The sequence below is a fragment of the Heterocephalus glaber genome, unplaced genomic scaffold (assembly GCF_053883595.1).
Source record: "Heterocephalus glaber isolate CG9 unplaced genomic scaffold, H.glaber_assembly_v1.0 deba00000331, whole genome shotgun sequence".
NCBI classification, from domain to species: Eukaryota; Metazoa; Chordata; class Mammalia; order Rodentia; family Bathyergidae; genus Heterocephalus; species Heterocephalus glaber.
Window position 1 is genome coordinate 44,249,544 of NW_028258142.1, and position 21,237 is coordinate 44,270,780.

The 21,237-nt window shown below is 34.6% G+C and overlaps 1 protein-coding gene across 4 annotated transcripts in view; it reads right to left on the minus strand.

Moving 5' to 3' along the window:
• Kiaa1328 (KIAA1328 ortholog) overlaps positions 1–21,237 on the minus strand; it is a 308,994-nt gene that overhangs the window by 130,022 nt on the left and 157,735 nt on the right. For 3 of the 4 annotated variants that reach the window (XR_002386322.2, XM_021236694.2, XM_087189365.1), the window contains one exon: positions 7,799–8,472. Coding sequence is in view for 3 of the 4 variants with exons in the window: in XM_021236694.2 (XP_021092353.1) it covers positions 7,799–8,472 (674 nt within the window). In the remaining variant the exon portion in view is untranslated. Of the gene's footprint in view, positions 1–7,797; positions 8,473–21,237 lie in introns of all 4 variants that reach the window. The other variant, XM_021236695.2, reaches the window with a different exon arrangement.

Consider the following 21,237-nt stretch of genomic DNA (forward strand, 5'->3'; position numbering starts at 1 on the left):
TGGTTTGTATTTAGTTGACAAGAGCTACCCAAGAAAATGGAAAAGGTCCCAAAGTAAAACACTGGGGATTTCTTAAAGCTAGAAAGCAAGTAACTCCTTCCAAGGGTAATACCCATCTAGCCAAGAGATTGCTTTGAGGTCAAAAGATAGTAAGCACTTTCAAAAAGAGGAACTATGCACAAAAGAGGCAAATATACATTAAAAAGAAATGTAGCATATAAAGATCTGGGACTAAGAATGTGTTTAAGATATTTCAGGTATGCAGTTTTTTCAGGTGGTAAAAATTTTTAGAGTTAAAAAGAACAGTAACAAATTTCAAGGTTAATGACATAAAACAGGCTTCCTCTCATTTCCAATCCTATAATATAGATCTTCCTGATAATTTCACTTTGGGAAGTACTTTTGTTCAATCTACAAAAATCTAATATTTGCATAAAAAAATAAGAGAATATAACTTGATGGACTTTAATTCACATGGGTACCTGGGTGGGTGAAATTGGAAGAAAACTAGACAATTGACCTGTTGAATGTTGATATATTTGCTTTCTATAAAATATCTAGGGATTTTCAGGTTAGGACAAGATCAAGTGAATATACCCATTCCCATCCCTGTACAATCCCAAATCTTAGATGTTTATACTTGAGAGATGGAACCCAGAAAAAGTGAATTTCCTGGGCTTTCTTTTAGCCTTATACACCTTGAGTACTGTAGAAGTTGGCAACCTAGAATTCCAAAGGAATAGAAGGAAAAAAAAAAAGAGAGAAAAAAAGAAGAAAAGCTTATTTTCTCTAGTCACAGGATCATGAGAGGGTTAGTCTACCAAGACAGAAAACTTTTAAACAATAACTGCCCTCCTTTGCCAAAATATGGGTAAACTTCCCCTATTCCCACAGCAAAAGCCAGGTGGGACGCCAGGGCTCTAATGAGGTGTTCAATGACTCTGTCATAGTAATGTCATAAAAGGTTTGCTAAAAAGAAAGATTTGTGTAAAACTTAGTATTCCATACCATAAAATCAAAATGTCCAGAACAACTGAAAAGCACTCATCTCATCATATCAAAAATGAAAAAAATCTCAACTTGAATGAGAAAAGATAACCAACAGATACCAATACCAAGAAGACATAAATGGAACTATCCCATAAGACTATTAAAACAGATATAATAAAATGGCTCAATGAGTCCTTCTGAACACATTTGAAACAAATTTAAAAAACAGAATACTAAAAGAAACAGAAAAAATAGCTGGGCTTAGTGGTGCATGTCAGTAATTCTAGCTACTCAGGAGGTTGAAGCAGGTAGAGCACACCTTTGAGGCCAGCATCAGTAACTTGGTGAGACCTTTCTCAAAATAAAAATGAAAGGGCCTGGAGATGTAGCTCAGTGGTAAAGTACTTGGCTAGCATGTGCAAGGCCTTGGGTTCAATCCCAACTGAAAGAAAGGAGGGAGGGAGGGAGAGGAAGAAAATACATAGGAGGCATAAAAACTAACCAAATGGAATTTTTTCCTCTGAAAAATACCTCATATAATGAGAAATAAATGAGGAAAACACAAAACAAACAAAAGAAAATAAACTCATTGGGTTGGCTTAACAACAGAGTGAAGAGGCTATAGGAAAGAATCAGAAACTTTACCAAAAACCAAGAAAATTTACACATTTTGAACAACAGAGAGGAAAGAACTGAACAACAACAACAACAACCACTATCAGGTCTTTGGGATATGTGGGTCCATAACAAAATATTTTATATTCAGTTCACTGGAGACTGAGAGAACAGTACAAGGCTCAGAAAGTATTAGAAAAAAGTAACAATTGAAAAACCCCCAAATTTGGCAAAAGGCATAAAATTCAAGAATCTAAACAAAATCCAAAGAAGATAAATGTAAAGAAATCCTTAAAAAGAGACAAGACAGCCAAACTTCTGAAAACTAAAGACAAAAAAAGCTTAAAAGCAGCAAAAGAGAAATGACACACTATACAAGGATAAATAATTGGAATGGAATCAGAAAACATGATGGTCAGAAAGAAATAGCACAGTTTTATAGTGCTAATAGAAAAGAAATGCTAATCCAGAATTCTACATCCAGCAATAATGTCTTTTTGGAGGATTCAAAAATAGAAGCATTTTCAGATGAAAGAAATCTAAGAGACTCTGTTGTCAGAAGGCTAACCCTAAAAGAATCCCCAAACAGAGCTCATTAAACAAAAATGGAAATGATAAAAGATGGAATCTTAGAATATTAGGAAGGAGGAATAAATAATTAAAATAATAAAAATAGAGATAAACACAATAAACTTTCCTTGTCCTCTTCAGTTTTCTAAATTATTTGTAAATTATTCTAAATAGTGAAAACAAAACTTGTTTTCTAAATGTGATAATAAAAACAAAATTTATTTTCTGATGTGGTTCTCAGAGAATACAGAGGAACTCTTTAAGATAAGTTACAAATGAGGGAGGATAAAAAGACTTAAAGGAAGGTAAAATTTCTACATTTAAGTTAAATTGTAAAATATAACACCAAGAGACTATGATGTTATATATATACATGTAATATTTAGAACCAATAAAACAAGTATGTCCAAAGAGATATAATCAAAATGCAACAAATTAAAATTGAATTCTAAAAACTTCTCAAGTAACTTATAGAAAGGCAAGAAAAAGAAAGCACAAATGAAAAACAGAAAACAGAAAATAAAATGTCAGATTTAATCCCTAACATATACAAATTACACTAAAAGTAAATGTCCAGGGAGGCACAGGGCCAGGTCCCTATAATCTCAGCTGTTCATGAGACTGAGGTAGGAGGATTACAAATTTCAGGCCACCCTTGGCCACACAGCAAGACTGTCAAAAAGAAAAAAAAAAAGGGACATATCTGTCTTGAATGCCAACTGAAAGATTAAAAACTGGCAAAGTGGAAGGAAAAAACATGATTCAATGAAATGCCATGAGATTCACTTCAAAATTACATGTGAGTGGCGATGCACATCTACAATCCCAGCATTTTGGGAGGCTGAGGTAGGATGACTGCAGGTTTGAGCCTAGACTGGTCAACTTAGTGAGACTGACTCAAGAAAATAAAAAAAGGGCCGTGATGTATGTCAGTACAAAGGCTCTGTACCAGGGGAAAAAAGACATCATAACACATAAGAGTAAAATTAAAAGGATGGAAGAACATATACCTTGCAAGCATTAATCAAATGTAAGTGGCAATAGCTTTATTAATATTAGATAAAAGAAATTGTAGAGAGAAAAAACTTGCTATGGCCAGAAAAGGACATTACATAATGATAAAATGATCAATTCATCAGGAAGAAATGGTAATTTAAAATGTGTGAACAGCAAATGACAGAGGTATAATATATAAAAGGAAACGACAGAACTGAAAGGAAAGTAAATGTGCCCAAAATTGTAGCTGGAGCTTTCAAAATGCCTCTTTCAAGAATTAAAAGAACAACAAAGTAGGAAATCAGCAAGGATATAGAACAGCTCAAAAACACTATCATACAATAGGATTTAACTGACATTTATAGATTATTTTCCACCCCAAAACAATGAATGCACATTTCTCTCTAGCATTCATGAAACACGTGTCAATACAGAACATATATTGTACTGGGTGCTAAGACAAAATAATGAATTTGAAGGAACTGAAATAGCAGTGTTATCAAATTAGAGTTACTAACAGAAACAAAACAGGAAAATCTTGAAACAACTGGAAACTGAAGCATAGAAAACTATGAAACTGAAATACCATGTAAATTTTTTGAAATACACTAAATTGAATGAACAAGAAAAGACAACATAATCAAAATTTGTGGGGAACAGCTGGATCATATTTTGGAGGAAAATTCATAGCACTAAATCCTTTTGTAGAAAAGAAAAATGTCTCAAATCAGTCATCTAAGTGCCTACCTTAACAAATTTTGTAGAAGAGCAAGATAAATCAAAAGCAAAAGCAAACAAAAAGAAGGAAATAGGGGCCAGGGATTTAGCTCAGTGGTTCTGCTGCCTGCCTCGCAAGCATAAGGACCCGAGTTCGATCCCCAGTACCAAAAAAAAAAAAAAAAAAAGGAAACAATAAAGAACCAAGTTGAAAACAGAATGATAATAATGAAAAGAAATGAAATAAAAATCTCATTCTTACCAAGCCCAAACACATGAATTTAATGACAGATAAAATGAATTGATTTCTTAAAAAGAACAAGCTTCTACAACTCACTATCAAAGAAATAATTTGATTAGCCCTGTAAGTGTTAAGGAAATTGAATCTGTAATTTTAAATTCAAAAAAGAAATCTCTAGTTTCATTGCAGAATCCTACCAAATATTTAAAAAAATAATACTTGTCAACTCACATAATGAGGTCAATATAACCTTGATACTAAAACTGGACAAAGACATACAAAAAAGAAAATAGACTAATGTCACTCATCAATACTGACACAAATATCTTTAAAATATGAAAATAATTATATACTGTTACTAAGTGGGGCTCATTTTAGGAATGCAAGGCTGGTTCAATATTCAAAACAATGTAATGCACTATTCTAGAAAGCTTAATAAGAAAAATCACATGATTGTAAAAGACATTTGACAAAATTAAATACCTATTCATGATAAAAGTTTGATTCGGTCCATAATAGAAAAAAGTCAATAAATTGTACTTCATTAATATTAAAAGCTTTTAGCTGGGTATGGTGGTACAGGCCTGTAATCCTGGCTACTCAGAGGCTGAAGCAGGAGGATTGCAAGTTTGAAACTAGTCTGGGTAATTTACTAAGACCTTGTAGCAAAATAAAAATTTTAAAAAGGGATGGAAACTGTAGCTCAGTGATAGAGCATTTGCCTACCATGTACAAGGCCTGTTACAATCTGTAGATCTGAAAAAAAAATTACTATCTATGAAAGATCCTGTTAAGAGACTGAAAGGATAAACTATAGACTGGGAGAAAGTAATTGCAATCCATTTATCTGATAAGATATCTCTAGAAGATATAAAGAATTCTCAAAAATCAACACAATACCCCATTACTCCCATTAAAATATGGGCAAAAGATATTGAAGAGCCTATTTACTGAAAAGGATGAAAGGACAGTAAATAAACCCATGACAAGGTATTAAATATCACTGTAGCCATTAGGAAAATTAAAATTAATGCCATAATAAAATATTACCATACATATATTAGAAGCAAAATAAAAATTAGAATATCAAATGATAGATATGATATGGAGAAACTAGATTTTTCATACATTACCAGTAAGAATGTATTATGGCCTAAACATAGTAGAAGCTAAATATGTATTTAGTTTAAAGAAGCTAAATATACACTCAAATGATTTAGCAATCATTCTTAGCTTTCATCTTTAGAAATGAAAACCTTAGACCATACAAAACTTATACAAAAATGTACAGAGCAGCTCTGATCATAAGACACAAAAATTGGATATAACCAAATTTTTCTTTAACAGGTGAGTGGTTAAATTATGATATATTCATATCATGGAATGCTAATCAGCTATAAAATGGTCTAGTATTTGCAAGAACCTGGACAGATCTCAAGAGAATTAACTGAGTGAAAAAAAGCTAATATCAAAAGTTTATGTAATGTCACTGATACAACATTCTCAAAATGACAAAATTATAGAAGAGGCCAAAAGATTAGTGGTCCCTATGGGTTATGTATAGTGAGGGCAGAAGGAAATGAGTAGGACTACAACAGAGGAGGAATATCTTTGTGGTGACAAAAATAATTCTGTATTTTCATTGTGGTGGCTTCACAGATCTACATGTGATAAAATGGCATATAACTATACACACATATTGTATCAATGTTCATTTACTAGTTTTGATATTATAGTTATGTATAATTTAGACAATGGGGGAATCCGCATAAATGGTACATAGAACCTCTGTACTATTTTTGTAGCTTCCTGTGAGCCTACAATTATTTCAAAATGAGATTTCAAACAGGCCTATGATCATGCAGTTATTTGAATATGGAATGGTACACAAAATAATATGATGCCTACTCTAAAATTATTTACTGTTTCCTGCAAGACTGTACACTCTTCAAAGAAAACACATTTGATTCATTTTTTTTTATCCCAGTCACTTATGACTATTCCTCACATATAATAGGTATTGAATAAATATTTCTTAAATAAAGTTCTCAAGAAAGTCTACTCTAAATGGAGGGTTAGAGTTTGGGGTCATAAGAATGAGGCAACTGCTTAGCTTCTGCTGACAATCTTGTAGAGGCTTCATTTTCATGTACTTTAAAAGCCTCCAGGTATTAACAATGAACAGAACTCTCTGCTCATGAAGCAAGAGAAGGAGAAAGATCACTCAGAATTCCAAAAAAAAGTAGGCATGACATGGGGGGAAAATGTCGTGATGGAACTTTCAAAGAAAGTAGAATTTAAAAAATATTAGGCAGAATCTTTAAGTGAAAGAAAAATAACTCTAAGAAGCAACAGAAAATAAGTTAATACTGCTATTGTGCTCATGTGGGATGTATGCTTCTAGTAAGAACATATACAAAGGGAAAACAGTAAGTTTGACCAAGGAGGAAACAAGAAGGATATACAAGATGTTATTGAATAATATGATGAATGTTTAATTCACATTGTTTAAGACATTGTAGTAGTTCTGGAAATCCTCTTCCATGTCTCTAGTTGTGCTGTCATGGCTGCCTCAATGTATGGATCAATTCAAAATGTTTACCTTTTATAGTCATTTTGACTTTGGGGAAGAATCAGGAGTTACACAGATCTAGATATAGTGAATAAGAGGAATAAAGACACATTGTAATGCTTTTACAGGCCTGCTTTTCCATTGGATGGCACCTGGCAGTAGCATTCACTGAATTCTTGATCATACCCTGTAAAGGAACTCATGAAATAAGACCTCCAGAACTGCTTCAGAAAGTGGTAAGAATTATGGAATAGTGTTTGAGGTAAAGGGGGATATTTTGAGGGAGATTAATGGCAATGTGTCTTTTAGTGTAATAAATTTTTAAAATTTAAACATTCACTGAATAACTGATTAGACCTCATATAAGCACTTTCTATTCAAAACTAGCAATTTATTATTTTAAATGTTATACATGCCATATTTTGTTTTAAATACAATTATGTCTGATTTATTAGCAATTTAAAAAAATAGCAGTCTTTATGACTGCATGCAAAACTATGCTGGATAATTTGAGGTAAAGCAATTTAAAGCTAAGCAATTTAGCTTTTGAAACACTGATCTTAGAAAAGAATTGTTACAGAAAGGACAACAGAAATGTGGTCAAGTCTATGAGAATTGGTAATTAAACAGGTTGTACTTCATGAAAAGGTTAAATTTAGAAGATTTCCTTCATTTGTTAAATTTTATATTATGTCAGCTAGACATAAATAATGGAATGATATAGCTAATAACACTTCTTCTCAGTCTGATTCCACACTCTGAACTCAAGTTTTTTACTTACTGCTTAACATTCTCTACAATGACATTGAAAAACAAAGGATTTTGTGTAATGGTAATATAATTTTAAAACATTATTTTTGAAATCAAGCACAAGTTACACCTGACTACTAAGAAGTAGATATTCTAATCTAACATTTTGGAAGACAAGGTAATCTCTTAGGTCAAAGAAGACAGGAATTTACTTAGTAGTCATTGCTGGTATGCAACTTGAGCAAGCCAAGACCAGAGGAAACTTTCCCAAAAATCTTTTACAGTAATATTTCAGGTAACTTATACTCCAATTTACAGACACTGCTGAAAGAACAGGCAGGACTCACCAACTGTAATCCAATCGAGACTGACGAAGCTGCTGCTGTTTCAGTAGAAGCTTTGTCTCCTGCTGAGCCAGCAGATGCTGAAGGCGCTCCTTTTCAATTTCTAGCTCCATTTTCTGAAGCACCAGTTGTTGCCTTCTATCTTCTGAGAGTTGCTTTTTGACTTCAGTTTCACTGGGTTGCAGTGTTTCTTTACCATGCAGGATAGATACCCAAGAAAGCCCACAATAACTGCATGATTTTGGATGTGTCTTAGAATATTGAAGGGTCATGTTTGTAGGTTGGATCTTATGAACATAATCTTCATTTTCAGAAAGTCTGTGACCACAACATCGTCTAGATGGAGTAAGCTTAAGATGTGGCCATTCCTTCATCTTCAATTCTTCTGGTGGAGCTGTTTCTGTTGGGGCTGCATCCATTGGTTTTCTCCTTGGAGATTCATAATTACATGTTCTTACCTCTGATGGCAGCCTCTCTAGACCTTCCTTGGGATGAGAAAGGGTTGTTGGTTTCAAAGAATTATTCCTAGACTCCATAAAGGATTCTGAAGCTGAGTCCCAGTTTGCAGGCTTGGGCCTTTGCTTGGTTTGATAGTAGGTTTGTGGTTTGGCTACATTCAAGTAGGAACTATCCAGTTCCACAGATGAAGACTGGAGAGTGCTTTTTCTATTGGTTATCTAAAAAGAACCACAATGTCACATGTCAAATAAAAACACAATAAAACAAGTTCTTTCTTTTGATTTTTCAGAACTTAAGGATATATGTTCATTAAAAAAACTCTTTTTCAGTCTCTTAAGGTTAAACAACAGCATTTCCATAGCTAAACAGATGTGTCACAAAGCTACAACCATTTTTGACAACCTATACTTCAGTAAGTCCATATAAGGACAAAAAAATATAGGGTTGCTACATGGTCCTTAAGCAAGATCTTTGGTGATTTTAGGAGTTGCAAATAATGAATGTTACATAAAATCAACTTTGAGAAGAGGCAAAAGCATTGAATTTTAATATCTAAAAATGTTAACTTTTATATTCTGAGCTAAGAATCAATTCAGCCACTTTAAATACTCCTTGGCCATTAAACAGAGTGAGATTTGATGTAAAACATTTCACCTTATACTGAATAGGATGTTACTGCTGGAAATTTCATAAGTTTTTATAAATATCAGAACACAGATAAAACCACTTTGAACAAAACACAATTTTAATCAAAAGCAGCTATTTAAATAAAAATATATTTAATTTCTGCTACAAACATACATGATTTTTCAATTAAGCTGTTCAAGTGGTAATAGTCTGATGGAACTCGGGCAGAAAGGAAGTAGTTGCAAATTACCGCTGACAGGTCAATAGAATGTGTTTTTCCAACATCTTAGCATTAAGTCTGTTCTACCAGGGAGAGAGCAAAACTTAGCCTCAATCAATCATTCTCAAACTTTAACAAGTATCAGAAGTACCTGGAGGGTTTGTTAAACATGAAATGCTGGCTTCATCCCAAGAGAGTCCAACTCTGTCTGGAGCAGTCAGATAATTTTCATTTCTAACAAGTTCTAAGATGATGCTGATCTGGAACCACATTCTGAAAACCACAGATCTTTGCCATGGACTATCTATCTGCTGAACTGTTGGCCTTGGGAGACAGGGTTGTTATACTTCACTTAGCTCTGAATATCAGTGATTCAGCAGAATAAACAGCTTTTCTTTACAGTGTTTCAGAAACCTGTGGTATCTAACTTACAGGTTGCCTAACTGGAAATATTCTAGTATAAAACAATGTTAAGTGTGCAATAATAGATAAGCAACTTGCTCATGAAAGTGGATACTTGGGAATAACAAAATAATAATGAAAGACATTAATGTAGAATCTAAATCAAACCAGACTGATGGGGGGATACACTTCTGAAAATGCTAAAAATGAATCCAGCCAATGATCAGAGCCTTCTAAAAGCCTAACGCTTCCCTGAAGATGACATCTTCGGTATAAGAAAAGGGGGCTACATAGTCCAATTATTTAACCAACAAGATGAGTTGTCCAAAAATATATTAAGCCCAGCAGCTGTTACTTCTTTAGAAGTGCCAGAGTACAATGTTGATTCTTAATCACATCTGCAAAATCCTTTGCTTTACAAAGTCTACTGCACCACACAATGTGATGTTCACAGGTTTTAGGAATTAAGACATAGGCATATGGGGGGGGGAGCAGCGGCACTATTCAGTCTACCACAATGTTTTTTTTAGATAAAACTAATATATAAACAGTTGAGATGGTTGAAACACAGAATGAGTGAATACTGAGATCCCTGGCAGAAGGGGGTGGGGGAAATTAGTTTACTTTGCAATAGCTGAAAACGGTAAACTGATGGGGGTGAAAAAGTGTCAACTAATAGAGATGCACAATACACTGTTTCCTACTGTATGATAAAGAGGGCTTTTACAGTATTCTAAAGACTTTAATCGAGTTCCTAAAACAATGCTAAAATATTTCCATTAAACGAGAATGAGTCATATCTAGGTAGAAAATGGTTCTCTTCAGAGGACATGCAATCCTGTATATCAACTTGATGACAAGCTATAGAATATGAGCTAGTCCTAGGCAAAATATCTAATAAACTACATCATAAAAATTTAATTTTACTTTACACCTAAAGGGAGATTATAGTCCACATTAATCTTTCCCACTCTAAACTTCTGTAGTACTTAATGTCAATACAAATATTTGACATTTACCATCTGATATTTTGTATGGTAAGGTTTGTATAGAATTACTATACTTGGGGCCGGGGACTTAGCTCAGTGGTTTCACCGCCTGCTGCTCAAGCACAAGGACCTGAGTTTGATTCCTGGTACCAAAAAAAAAAAAAAGAATTACTATACTTTAAAAATGACAACTAAACTTATGAAAAATCTAGAAAACTTAAATATTTTACATCATATTTTGATATATGTATTATACAAGAGAAAAAGGGTATGTACTACTTTATATTCTCATTTTTATTTCTTAACATTATTTACATGTGTGCATTTTTAGGTACTTATGTATTCTATACTTACTTTAGTGACACTGTTAAATTATTCACAAATAGATATTTGGAATATTTCTAAAATTTCTTTTGGGTATTTAACTTTTTATGCTTTTGAAAGGTAGTACAACTTAATGATTTTAATATCTGCTTTGCTTAAAGAAAACATTGCTTTGAGAAGACTTGTGCAAGTGGCAGGCTCAGGCCAAAAGCTGTTAAGAAAACAAGACATTCACTATGCAGATATAAGAGACTAACTTCTACCAACAACCTTGTAAGCTTGGAAGGAATCTTAAACTTCCAGATAAGAATATAGCCCTGGGCCGGGGATTTAGCTCAGTGGTGGCACACCCTTGCAGTAAGGTCCTGAGATTGATCCCGGTACCAAAAAAAAAAAAAAAAAAAAAAAGAATATAGCCCAGCTGATACCTAGAGAGCAACACTATTAAAACTGAGCAGAGGACCCAACTAAGTTGTGCCCAGACTCATGGCCTATGGAAATTGTGAGATAATAAATGCATGTTGTTTTACGTTACTAAGCTTGTGCAAACCTGTCATATACCAACAGAAAATACAGCATATTACTCAACTTGCCCAAGCCTCGGGTTCCTCATTAGTAAATTTAACAGGAGTTGAAAAGAGGAACTATATAAAAACTGAATGTGGAGGTTAGTTTGACGGGCAGTTACTACCAGTGCCAGTTTACACAGGTCCAATTTATACAATGAAAAAATTATTCAGTCAATTTTTTACTCAAATTTTTTTAAAGAATATTGTGTGAAAAGAGAGAGTATAAGATCAGATTCTTCAAAGAGCATGAAACACTATCCCTAAACTATCATTTAAGAAGAACAAGTTCAGTCTTAACTTGGCTAAAGTGGGGATTGCAAGTCAGGTCAGTGTTGAATTGCTTGAGATAAAAGAGGCTCTTCTTCACCTTTCTCCTTCATACAAAAGATATCAGTCTTATGCTAATATCTTACATTGCCTCTTAGAGTTGTCCTGATTAAATGAGCTAACTCATAAAGAGTGTTGGGATCATGCTTAGTATAACATCAGTATTCAAAATGTTTCTAATTATTATTATATTACTTTTTTTTTGGTACCGGGATCAAACTCAGGATCTGGTTTGCCAGGCAGGCGCTGTGCCACTGAGCTAAATCCCCAGCCCTATTATTATATTATTGTTGTCCTTTATTTCTTTGCCTCAACAACTTCTGAAGGCAGGGGCTATATTTATCTCTCTGTATATGTAGGCTTGCACATAATATATTCTCAATAAGCCTGGGCTGACTGTACCAGCTTAGCAGAAGAATTCAACTAGAATGCATGACTAGTCTGAATCATGGAAAAGAACAAGGGAAAAGAAAAAGACTCCCTGTTAAGAGTCTAAATAGAGTGATGCCTTGGTGGTCCAATGGCTCCAAGCTCAAAACTTTCCACTACTCAAACAGCAAAGTTCAAAATAAATCTGCTCAGTGTTCATAACTTTGCTAGATAGTTAAGCTGAAAATCCTACTTGAAAAAATTTATGTGGGCTGAGGTGAGTCACATGTCATGTCTCACCAGGGACACAAAGTGGTCACACTTCAGTCTAAGTGCTGCTCTCGCCCAGACAAGATATCGTGCTTGTGTTAGAGCATTAAAACATTTGTCATTGTGCTTTTTTTTTGGATCGGTGATAGAACTTGGGACCTTGCACTTGAGAGGCAGGTGACAGCACCACTGAGCTAAATCCCCAGCCCCTCTTTGCTTTTTTTGGTGCTTCATTTGTGTAAAATATCATAACCATGGCTCCAAAGAAAGTTAATGATAGAAGCAGTAAAGATAAGAGGAAAACTGTGAGAATAACAATAGAGTTAAAGAAACAAATCATTACAAAATTTGTTAAAGTCCTAGAAAAATGAATTTATAAGTGTAATTTTTGGGCCTCAGAACCAGTCATTTGGTTTTCCTAAAAATATGTTAAGTTCTCCAATTTTTCAGTGTCCAAACACGAATTTGAAACTAATTGAGTTTGACAACTGAGGTATCACTTACAAGAAATTAAGCTATTTTATTAGTGGAGTTGAGGACAGATACTGACTCTGAGACACATAAGAGAAACAATAGGTCTGAATGAAACATATGACTTTATTTCTGGGGCTGCTCCAAGCCTTCTATATGATACTTACAAACACAACTTCTTTTATCTAAGGCTTAAATGAACAAAAAGTTCAAAATTGCTGCCTCTGGTATGTGAATTTAATATGAAACTATTAGATATATAACAGTAACATAGAAACCAACAATTTTTTAATAAATTGAGGTATAACTTAAAATACACAGATATTAAGTGTATAGCTAAGGAAGTTTCATATTTTCATATACTAGTGTGTAATCATCACCTAGATCAAGTTCCAGAACATTTCCATTACTCTAGAAGTTCCCCTCATATAGTTAATACTCTCAGGGATAACCATCAGCCTGAATTATATAACTACATTTGTTCTGCCTTGTAAACTTCATGTACAACTATGTTACGATTTTGTGCCTGGCTTCTTTAGTTCAGTGTAATTTTTGAGCTGCTTCTATGTTGTGTATCAATATTCATTAATTTTTATTCCTATATGGCTATATCACACTTACATGACACTAACACATTAATGGATGTTGGGTTGCTATAAATTTTGTTCATTCCTTCTTTTACATGGGTATTAGGACATTTCTGGTGTAGGGTTTGTAGTTTTGTTTTGTTTTTTAGTCCAGCTTGCTCTATCACTGAGCTACATCTCCAGCCCTTGTTTTTTTTATTTTGAAACGGTCTTACTAAGGTGCGCAGAGGGGACTTAAACTTGCAACTCTCCTGCCTCACACTCCCTTAGAGCTGCATTTACAGGCATGCATCACCATGCCAAACTCAGTGTAGGGCAATTATGAAAAAAGCTACTATGAATCTTTTACAAGTCTTTTTTAGACACGTTTATTTCTTTCCACAACAGGACAAGCATTATGTTTATCAGAAAGTAACAAAAAATTTTCAAAGGGGTCATTCTATTTTACATCCCATCAACAAAGTATAAGAGTCCTGGTTGTTCCATATTCTCACTAACACTTGGAGGTATTTTTCTGTTTTCAGCCATTCTATTGTGCAGTAAAATCTCACTGTAGTCTTATTTTATATTTCTTTTAAATATTATGAGATCAAACAACTTTTCTTGTGTTTGTTGATCATCTGGATTTTCTTCTTTTGTCATGAGCTTGGTGAAATTCAATTTAATTCAAAATAAATTTTAAAGGACTGAAGGCAGGAAATTAAAAATAGGGATGAAAAAAGAACTATATTTTTCTTTCTTCTTTCTTCTTCCTCTTTCTTTCTTTTTTTTAAAATTAATTTTATAGGTATATTTTAAGTATACAATACAATGACATTCATCATTTGAAATTTGCACCTTTACATAATCTCTCTTGGTTCTTATTTTTTGCCCCTTTCCCTGCCCTCCCTTCAACCCCTCCATCCCTCCCTATTTACAGACTTTCTTTCATTTATTTTTCATTTTCTCATATTAATTCCATTCCCTTCTTTCCTTGTCCCAACTCCTCCCACTTCCCCTTCCCCTTTGCGTCTTTTTATCTTATTTCACATTATCTACTATACCTTTTAGTCCTTATTTGCACTTTTAGTTTTTCACACTAAAGAAACTTTGGTATTTACACGTGTGTCCTATTTATTTCACCTCAATATGCATCCATTTAGCTATAAATGTCTCTAATTTCTCATTTATTATGGCTTATTAGTACTCCACTTTATTTAAAAAAACACATTTTCTTTATCCAGTCTCCAGCTGATGGGCAATCGGGTTGCTTTCCAAGTTTTAGCTATTGCAAATTGTGCTGCTATGAACATGGGTGCACATATATCACTGTGGTATGATCTTTTTAATTCTTTGGGGAAGATACCCAGCAGGGGAATAGCTGGGTCAAATGGGACTTCCAGTCCTAGTTCTTTGAGGTATCTCCATACTGATTTCCACAGTGGTTGCACCAGTCTATACTCCCACCAGCAGTGGAACAGGGTTCCTCTTTCCACATAGCCCCACCAGCATTTTTATTGGTTGATTTCATGATAGCAGCTGTTCTTTCTGGGGTGAGGTCCATTGCCAGCTTTGTTTTCATTTTCATCTCTCCAATGACCAGTGATTTTGAACATTTTTTCATATGCTTATTTGCTATTTCTACTTCTTTGTCTGAGAAATGCCATTCATTTCAGATGCCCATTTTTGGATTGGGTCTTTAAATTTGGGAGGTCTGATTTTTTTAAAGTTCTTTATAGATTCTAGGTAGTAGACCCTTGTCTGAAGAACAGCAGGTGAAAATTTTTTCCCACATTGTGGGTAGTCTCTTCACAGTTTGTGGTTTCTCTTGCTATGCAGAAGCCTTTTAATAAGAAAAGATACCACTTGTTGATTGTTTGTGCTAGTTCACAGGCAACTGAGATTTTGTTCATACAATGTCTTCAAAAGTTCTACCTAACCCATGTTCCAGCTGGCTCAGCATTTCTGTTTTTGTTTTTTGGTGTTTTGTGGATTTTTTTAGCATTACTGCTTTAATATTTAATCTTTAACCGGTTTTGATTTTAGTTTAGTGCATGATAAGAGATATAGGTCTAGTTTTAATCTTTGGCAAGTTGAAACCCAATTTTTCCAGCACCGTTTATTAAAGAGGCTATCTTTCCTTCAGTGAGGGTGTTTGGCTCCTTTGTCAAAGATGAGGAGGCTGAGTGTGTCTGGAGTTGTTTCTGCATCTTCTAATCGGTTCCACTGGTCTTCCAGTCTGCTTCTTTGCCAATACCATGATGTTTTTATCACAGTTTCAAGTTGGGGACTGTGATAGCCCCTGCAATGTCTCTGTCATCTAGAATTGCTTTTGCTATTCTAGGTCTCTTGTTCCAAATGAATTTTTGGATTGCTTTCTCAAGGACCCTGAGGTATGCTGCTGGGATTTCAATTGGGATCACATTGAATCTACATACCAGTTTTGGAAGTATGGTCATTTTCACTATGTTGATCCTTCCTACCCAGGAATAATGGATGTCCTTCCATTTTCTGATATCCTCTTCAATCTCTCCTTTCAAAGTGCTATAGTTTTCAGAGAAGAGGTCTTTGATTTCTTTTGTTAGGTTGATTGCTACGTATTTGAGTTTCTTGGATGGTAGTGTGAAAGGAACTGTTTGCCCTATTTCTCTCTCAGTTAATCTATTGTTCATGTAGAGGAAAGCTATTGATTTTTGTGTGTTGATCTTGTATCCAGCTACTTGACTGAATTTGATTATTAAGACTAGAAGACTTTTGGTGGAGTTCTTGGGGTCTTCTATATAGAGTATCATGTTATCTGCAAATAATGACAATTTGATTTCTTCATCTCCTATCTTTATTCCTTTTATTTCTTTCTCTTGTCTAATTACCATGGCCAATGTTTCCAAGACTATATTGAACAGGAGAGGTGATAGTGGACATCCTTGTCTTGTTCCTGATTTTAGTGTGAAGGATTTCAGTTTTTGACTATTTAGTATGATACTGGCTGTTGGTTTTTCATAGATGGCCTTTTATCAGATTGAGGTAGAGACCATCTATTCCAATTTTTTGTATGGTTTTTATCATAAATGCATGTTGGATTTTGTCAAATGCTTTTTCTGCATTTATGAAGATGATCATAAGGCTTTTGTCCTTGGCTCTGTTGATATAGTGTAGTACATTGATTGATTTGCATATGTTGAACCATCCCAGCATCCCTGGGATGAATTCAACTTGGTCAGGTTATACGATCTTCTTGATGATCTCCTGCCAGTATCTTATTAAGGATTTTTCCATCAGTGTTCATTAGTGATATTGGCCTATAGTTCTCTTTTTTTGTTGGGTCTTTCTCTGCTTTGGGGATCAAGGTGATGCTTGGTTCCAGGAATGAATTTGGGAGTATCGCTTCCCTTTCAATTTCATTGAAGAGTTTAAACAGTAGTAGGAGTGGTTGCTCTCTAAATGTCTTGTAGAATTCAGCAGTAAGCCATCAGGACCCGGGATTTAATTCGTTGTTAAGCTTTTAATTATGTTTTCAATTTTATTGACATTGGATTGTGTAGGAATTTTTAGGTCTTCTTCATTCAACTTTGGTAATTCACACTTATCTAGGAATCTGTCCATTTCTTCCATGTTTTCCATCTTATTAGTGTATAGGTTCTCGAATTAGGTATTGATGATCCTCTGGATTTCTGGTGGGTCCAATGTAATTTCACCCTTTTCATTCCTAATTGCATGGATTTGGGCCTTTTCTTTCCTTTTTCTGATAAGGTTGCTAAGGGTTTGTCTATTTTTTTATTCTATCAAAGAACCAACTCTTGGCTTCATTGATTTTTTGTATCGTTTTCTTAGTCTCCATTGCATTGATTTCTGCTCTGATCCTTATAATTTCCTCCCTTGTATGAGCTTTGGGTTTGTCCTGCTCTTCTTCTTCTAGAAGCTTGAGGTTTAGCCATCAGGTTCTTTAATTGGGCTCGCTCTGTTTTCCTAATATGAGTGTTCACTGCTATGAATTTCCCTTGCAAGACTTTTTTCATCATGTCCTACAGATTCTGATGTGTTGTATTGTTATTGCATTTAATTGTAGGAACTGTCTGATTTCTTCTTTAATTTCTCTGTGACCCATTGGTTATTCAAAAATGTGTTGTGCAGTTTCCATGTGTTTATGAAATTCTTGCAGGTTTTTTTGCTACTGATCTCCAATTTCATTGCACTACGGTCTGATAATATATAGGGGATAACTTCAATTCCTTTGCACTTAAACATGTTCTATGAGTGAGTATGTGGACCATTTTGGAGAACGACCGTGTGCAGCTGAAAAGAATGTGTATTCTGATTTTGTGGGGTGAAACATTCTGTAAACATGTTCAGTTCATTTGTTTAAGAGTTTGATTGCGTTCTAATATTTCAGTGTTTTTTTTTTGTCTAGTTGATCTATCTGTGACAGTGGGGAATTAAGGTCCCCCACTATTATTGTATTAGTGCTTATTTGATGTTTCATGTCTGTTAGTATTTGTTTTATATAGTTGGGTACACTAGTGTTTGGTGCATATATATTAATGATTGTCATCTCTTCTTCTTGGATTGTTCCCTTTACAAGGATGCATTGTCCTTCTTTGTCTCTCTTAATCAGTGTTGGTTTGAAATTCACTTGATCTGCAAAGAGGATAGCTACTCCTGCTTTTTTTCAGGTTCCTATTGCATGGAGTATTGTTTTCCACCCTTTAACTTTCAGTCTATGAGTTTCTTTTTTAATTAAGTGTGTTTCTTACATGCAGCATATTGTTGGATCTTTCCTCTTGACCCATTCTGCCAGTCTATTTCTTTTGATTGGTGAATTCAGACCATTAACATTGATGGTTGTAACTGATACGTATTGACTTATCATTGTCATGACTTTTTCTTTTTGTTGGATTCTCCCCCTTTGCATTTAACTTCTTGTTGCCCCCGATGGATTCATTCTGATGGACTTCCTGGGAGTGTGATCCTCGTTGTCTTTTCCTAGGATATTGTCTTAAAGTTTTTGGAGTGCTGTTTTGATATTCATGAAGTTCCTCAGGTGCTCTTTGTCATGAAAATATCTTATTTCTCCATCAATTCTGAAAGATAGTTTTGCAGGGTACATCAATCTGGGTTGGAGGCTGTTTTTCTTTAGGGCTTGAAATACATCACTCCAACCTCTTCTTACCTTGTATGTTTGTGTTGAGAATCTGCTGTGATTCTGATGGGCTTTCCTTTGTATGTGATTTGTTTTTTTTTCTCTGCTTGTAGAATTTTGTTCTTTTGTTGGGTTTCTAGAATCTTAACTATTATATGCCCATGTGTAGATTTTTTTTTTTAATCATGTCTAGCTGGAGTCCTGTATGCCTCACTTATCTGCATGTCAAGTTCTTTTCCCCTGCTTGGGAAGTTTTCTGCCATCACTTCTGTGAACAGTTTTTTTATGTCAACTGCACTCTGTCCTGTTTCTTAATTGACTCTGATCAGTCTTATGTCATTCTTTTTTGCATCATCTAGCAGCTGCTGGATTGATTTCTCATGGTCCCTTACATTTTTAAAGCAATTTTTCTTTTCCTGCTCACTAATTGCAATCTTATCTTCTCTATCTGAAATTCTGTCCTCACATTGGCTCATTCTGCTGCATAGTCTTTCAATGGAGTTTTTAATCTCCTGAAATCTGTTTGCATCTGTTTTAAGGATTCTATTAGTTTCCTGTATTGGGATTCCATCATATTCCTCAGCTCCTCTATTTTTTTTATCTGTGTTGGCTCTAGATTTATTAATCATGTTTTTCACTATAGGCACAATCTCTGCTGTTATCTGAGAAATTATTTCTGATTTCATTTTTTCCAGATCCTCTTTTGTTGCCAGTTCAGGGAGTCCAAGTGGTTGAGTATCAGATTGTTCTATGTCATTTCCCTTTGGGGTTGCTTTAGGTGATCTGGAAGTCTGGTTTTGAGACTTGTTTACATGTCTTCTCATTTCAACGGGGTGAGGGTGTGTTTGTGCGCTGCTGGTAACTTCTTCAGTGCTGCAGGGCGGGGGGGGGGGCTCTGCTCCTTGGCGGTGTGGGGTGGTGGTACGGCAGCCCGAAAGGCTCTGCTCCTTGGTGCTCAGGGTGGTGGTATGGCAGCCCCTATTTCTGAAGAGAGAACTTGGCTCTAAATGCTCATCTTCGCTGACCACTGTATGCTCAACTTACTACCAGAATACCTTGTTACTTAGGCTATTCTCAACTGTATTATACTAAATGTTTTATTTTTTCACCAACTTTGTAGGTAGCTATTATAAGTGCCATTTTACAGATAAGAAAATAAGGTTCAGTAAACCAACAGAACTTTCTCAGTTCATAGCAACACTGCACGTGGGACATGGGAATATGTCTCACTCTAATTCTAGTCTTCCATTAACATCATATTGTTGATTTTTAAAGTTTTTCTTTAATGTGAAATATAATAAACATAGAAAAATGCACAAAACAAATATCAGTAAATAATCACATAGCAATGCCCATGTAATTATTATTTTATAAATGAAACACTACTTGTAGGGAAAAGACCTTTCATGGCCTCTCTACTTCTCTAATTATCCTGACTTTGATGGGACTGATTTCTTTGCTTTAGTCCTTCTTTGCTTAAATATACACAATACAGTTCAGGTTTAAATGAAATAATATGCTATATATTCTTTCATGTCTGGTTTCTTACACCCAACATTATATTTGTTAAATTAATCTATGTGCTGCATGTAGCAATAATCAGTTTATTTTTATAACTATACAGCATTCTTTCTGTAAAGGTTTAGATACTAAACATTTTAGACTTTGTAATCCATACATGCAGTCTTTGTCATATCTACTTAGCTCTCCTTTTGTAGTACAAAAGCAAGAGATAAGACATAAATGAATGTGTATAGCTGTGTTCCAAAAAACTTTATTTTTGGACACTAATATTTAAATTTCATGGAATTTTCCCATTCTTCTGATACTTTAATAATGTAAAAATCATTCTTAGCTTGTGGGTTCTACAAAGCCATGCAGTGGGCTGGATTTGGCTTAAAGTCTATAAACTGAACTTGATGACCACATTGGATGTTTTTCCAATTAAATAATTCTATGGGCTACAATATGCTCAAAACCCAATAAGAAAACTAAACAATGTGCCCCAAAATGTGCTATTTACATAGTTTCTATGTAATTAAAATTAGCAGAATGGAGTGCTTAATCAGAAATGAAAATGATATTTAGTAAAGGAAATCCCAGTCTAGGAAAAACTATGTAAATTTTTTCAAAAAGTTTAGGCAGACAATGATGTATAAATTACAACAGATGAAACAGGTGAGTTGACAGTGGTAGCATATTAGGATCTATCTTACACAAAAGTTACCATAATCCTTGGCTCCTACAAGTGACTTTTGCTGATGAAATTCTTGACATGGTGTACTATGGGTTTCATAGCACAAAAGAAAGAGGAGGAGATATGCTGGCATTTCTGGCTTATGACAGAGTTGGAGAACAATGTCTCTTAACTTGGGTAGTCAATAGACTAATGACTAGATGGGAAATTTCACTGAGAAAAGAACAAGTTTTTAAAACATGTATGAGAGACTGGATTGTGCCAATTCACTAAGTTGCCTAGGCTGGGCTCAAACTTGTGACCCTCCTGCCTCAGTCTCCCAGAGTGCTGGGATTATAGGCATGTGCTGCCATATCCAGCTCACAAGTTTCTAGAAATTGTTTTTATAGGTCTGGCCAATCTCTCTTCTATAGAATCATAAGAAAAGAAGTACATTTAACTGTAGTACTATTTCTTGCAACAGGTTGTGTTTTAGTTACTTTTCTCATTGTTGAGAAAAAATACCTGCCACCCAA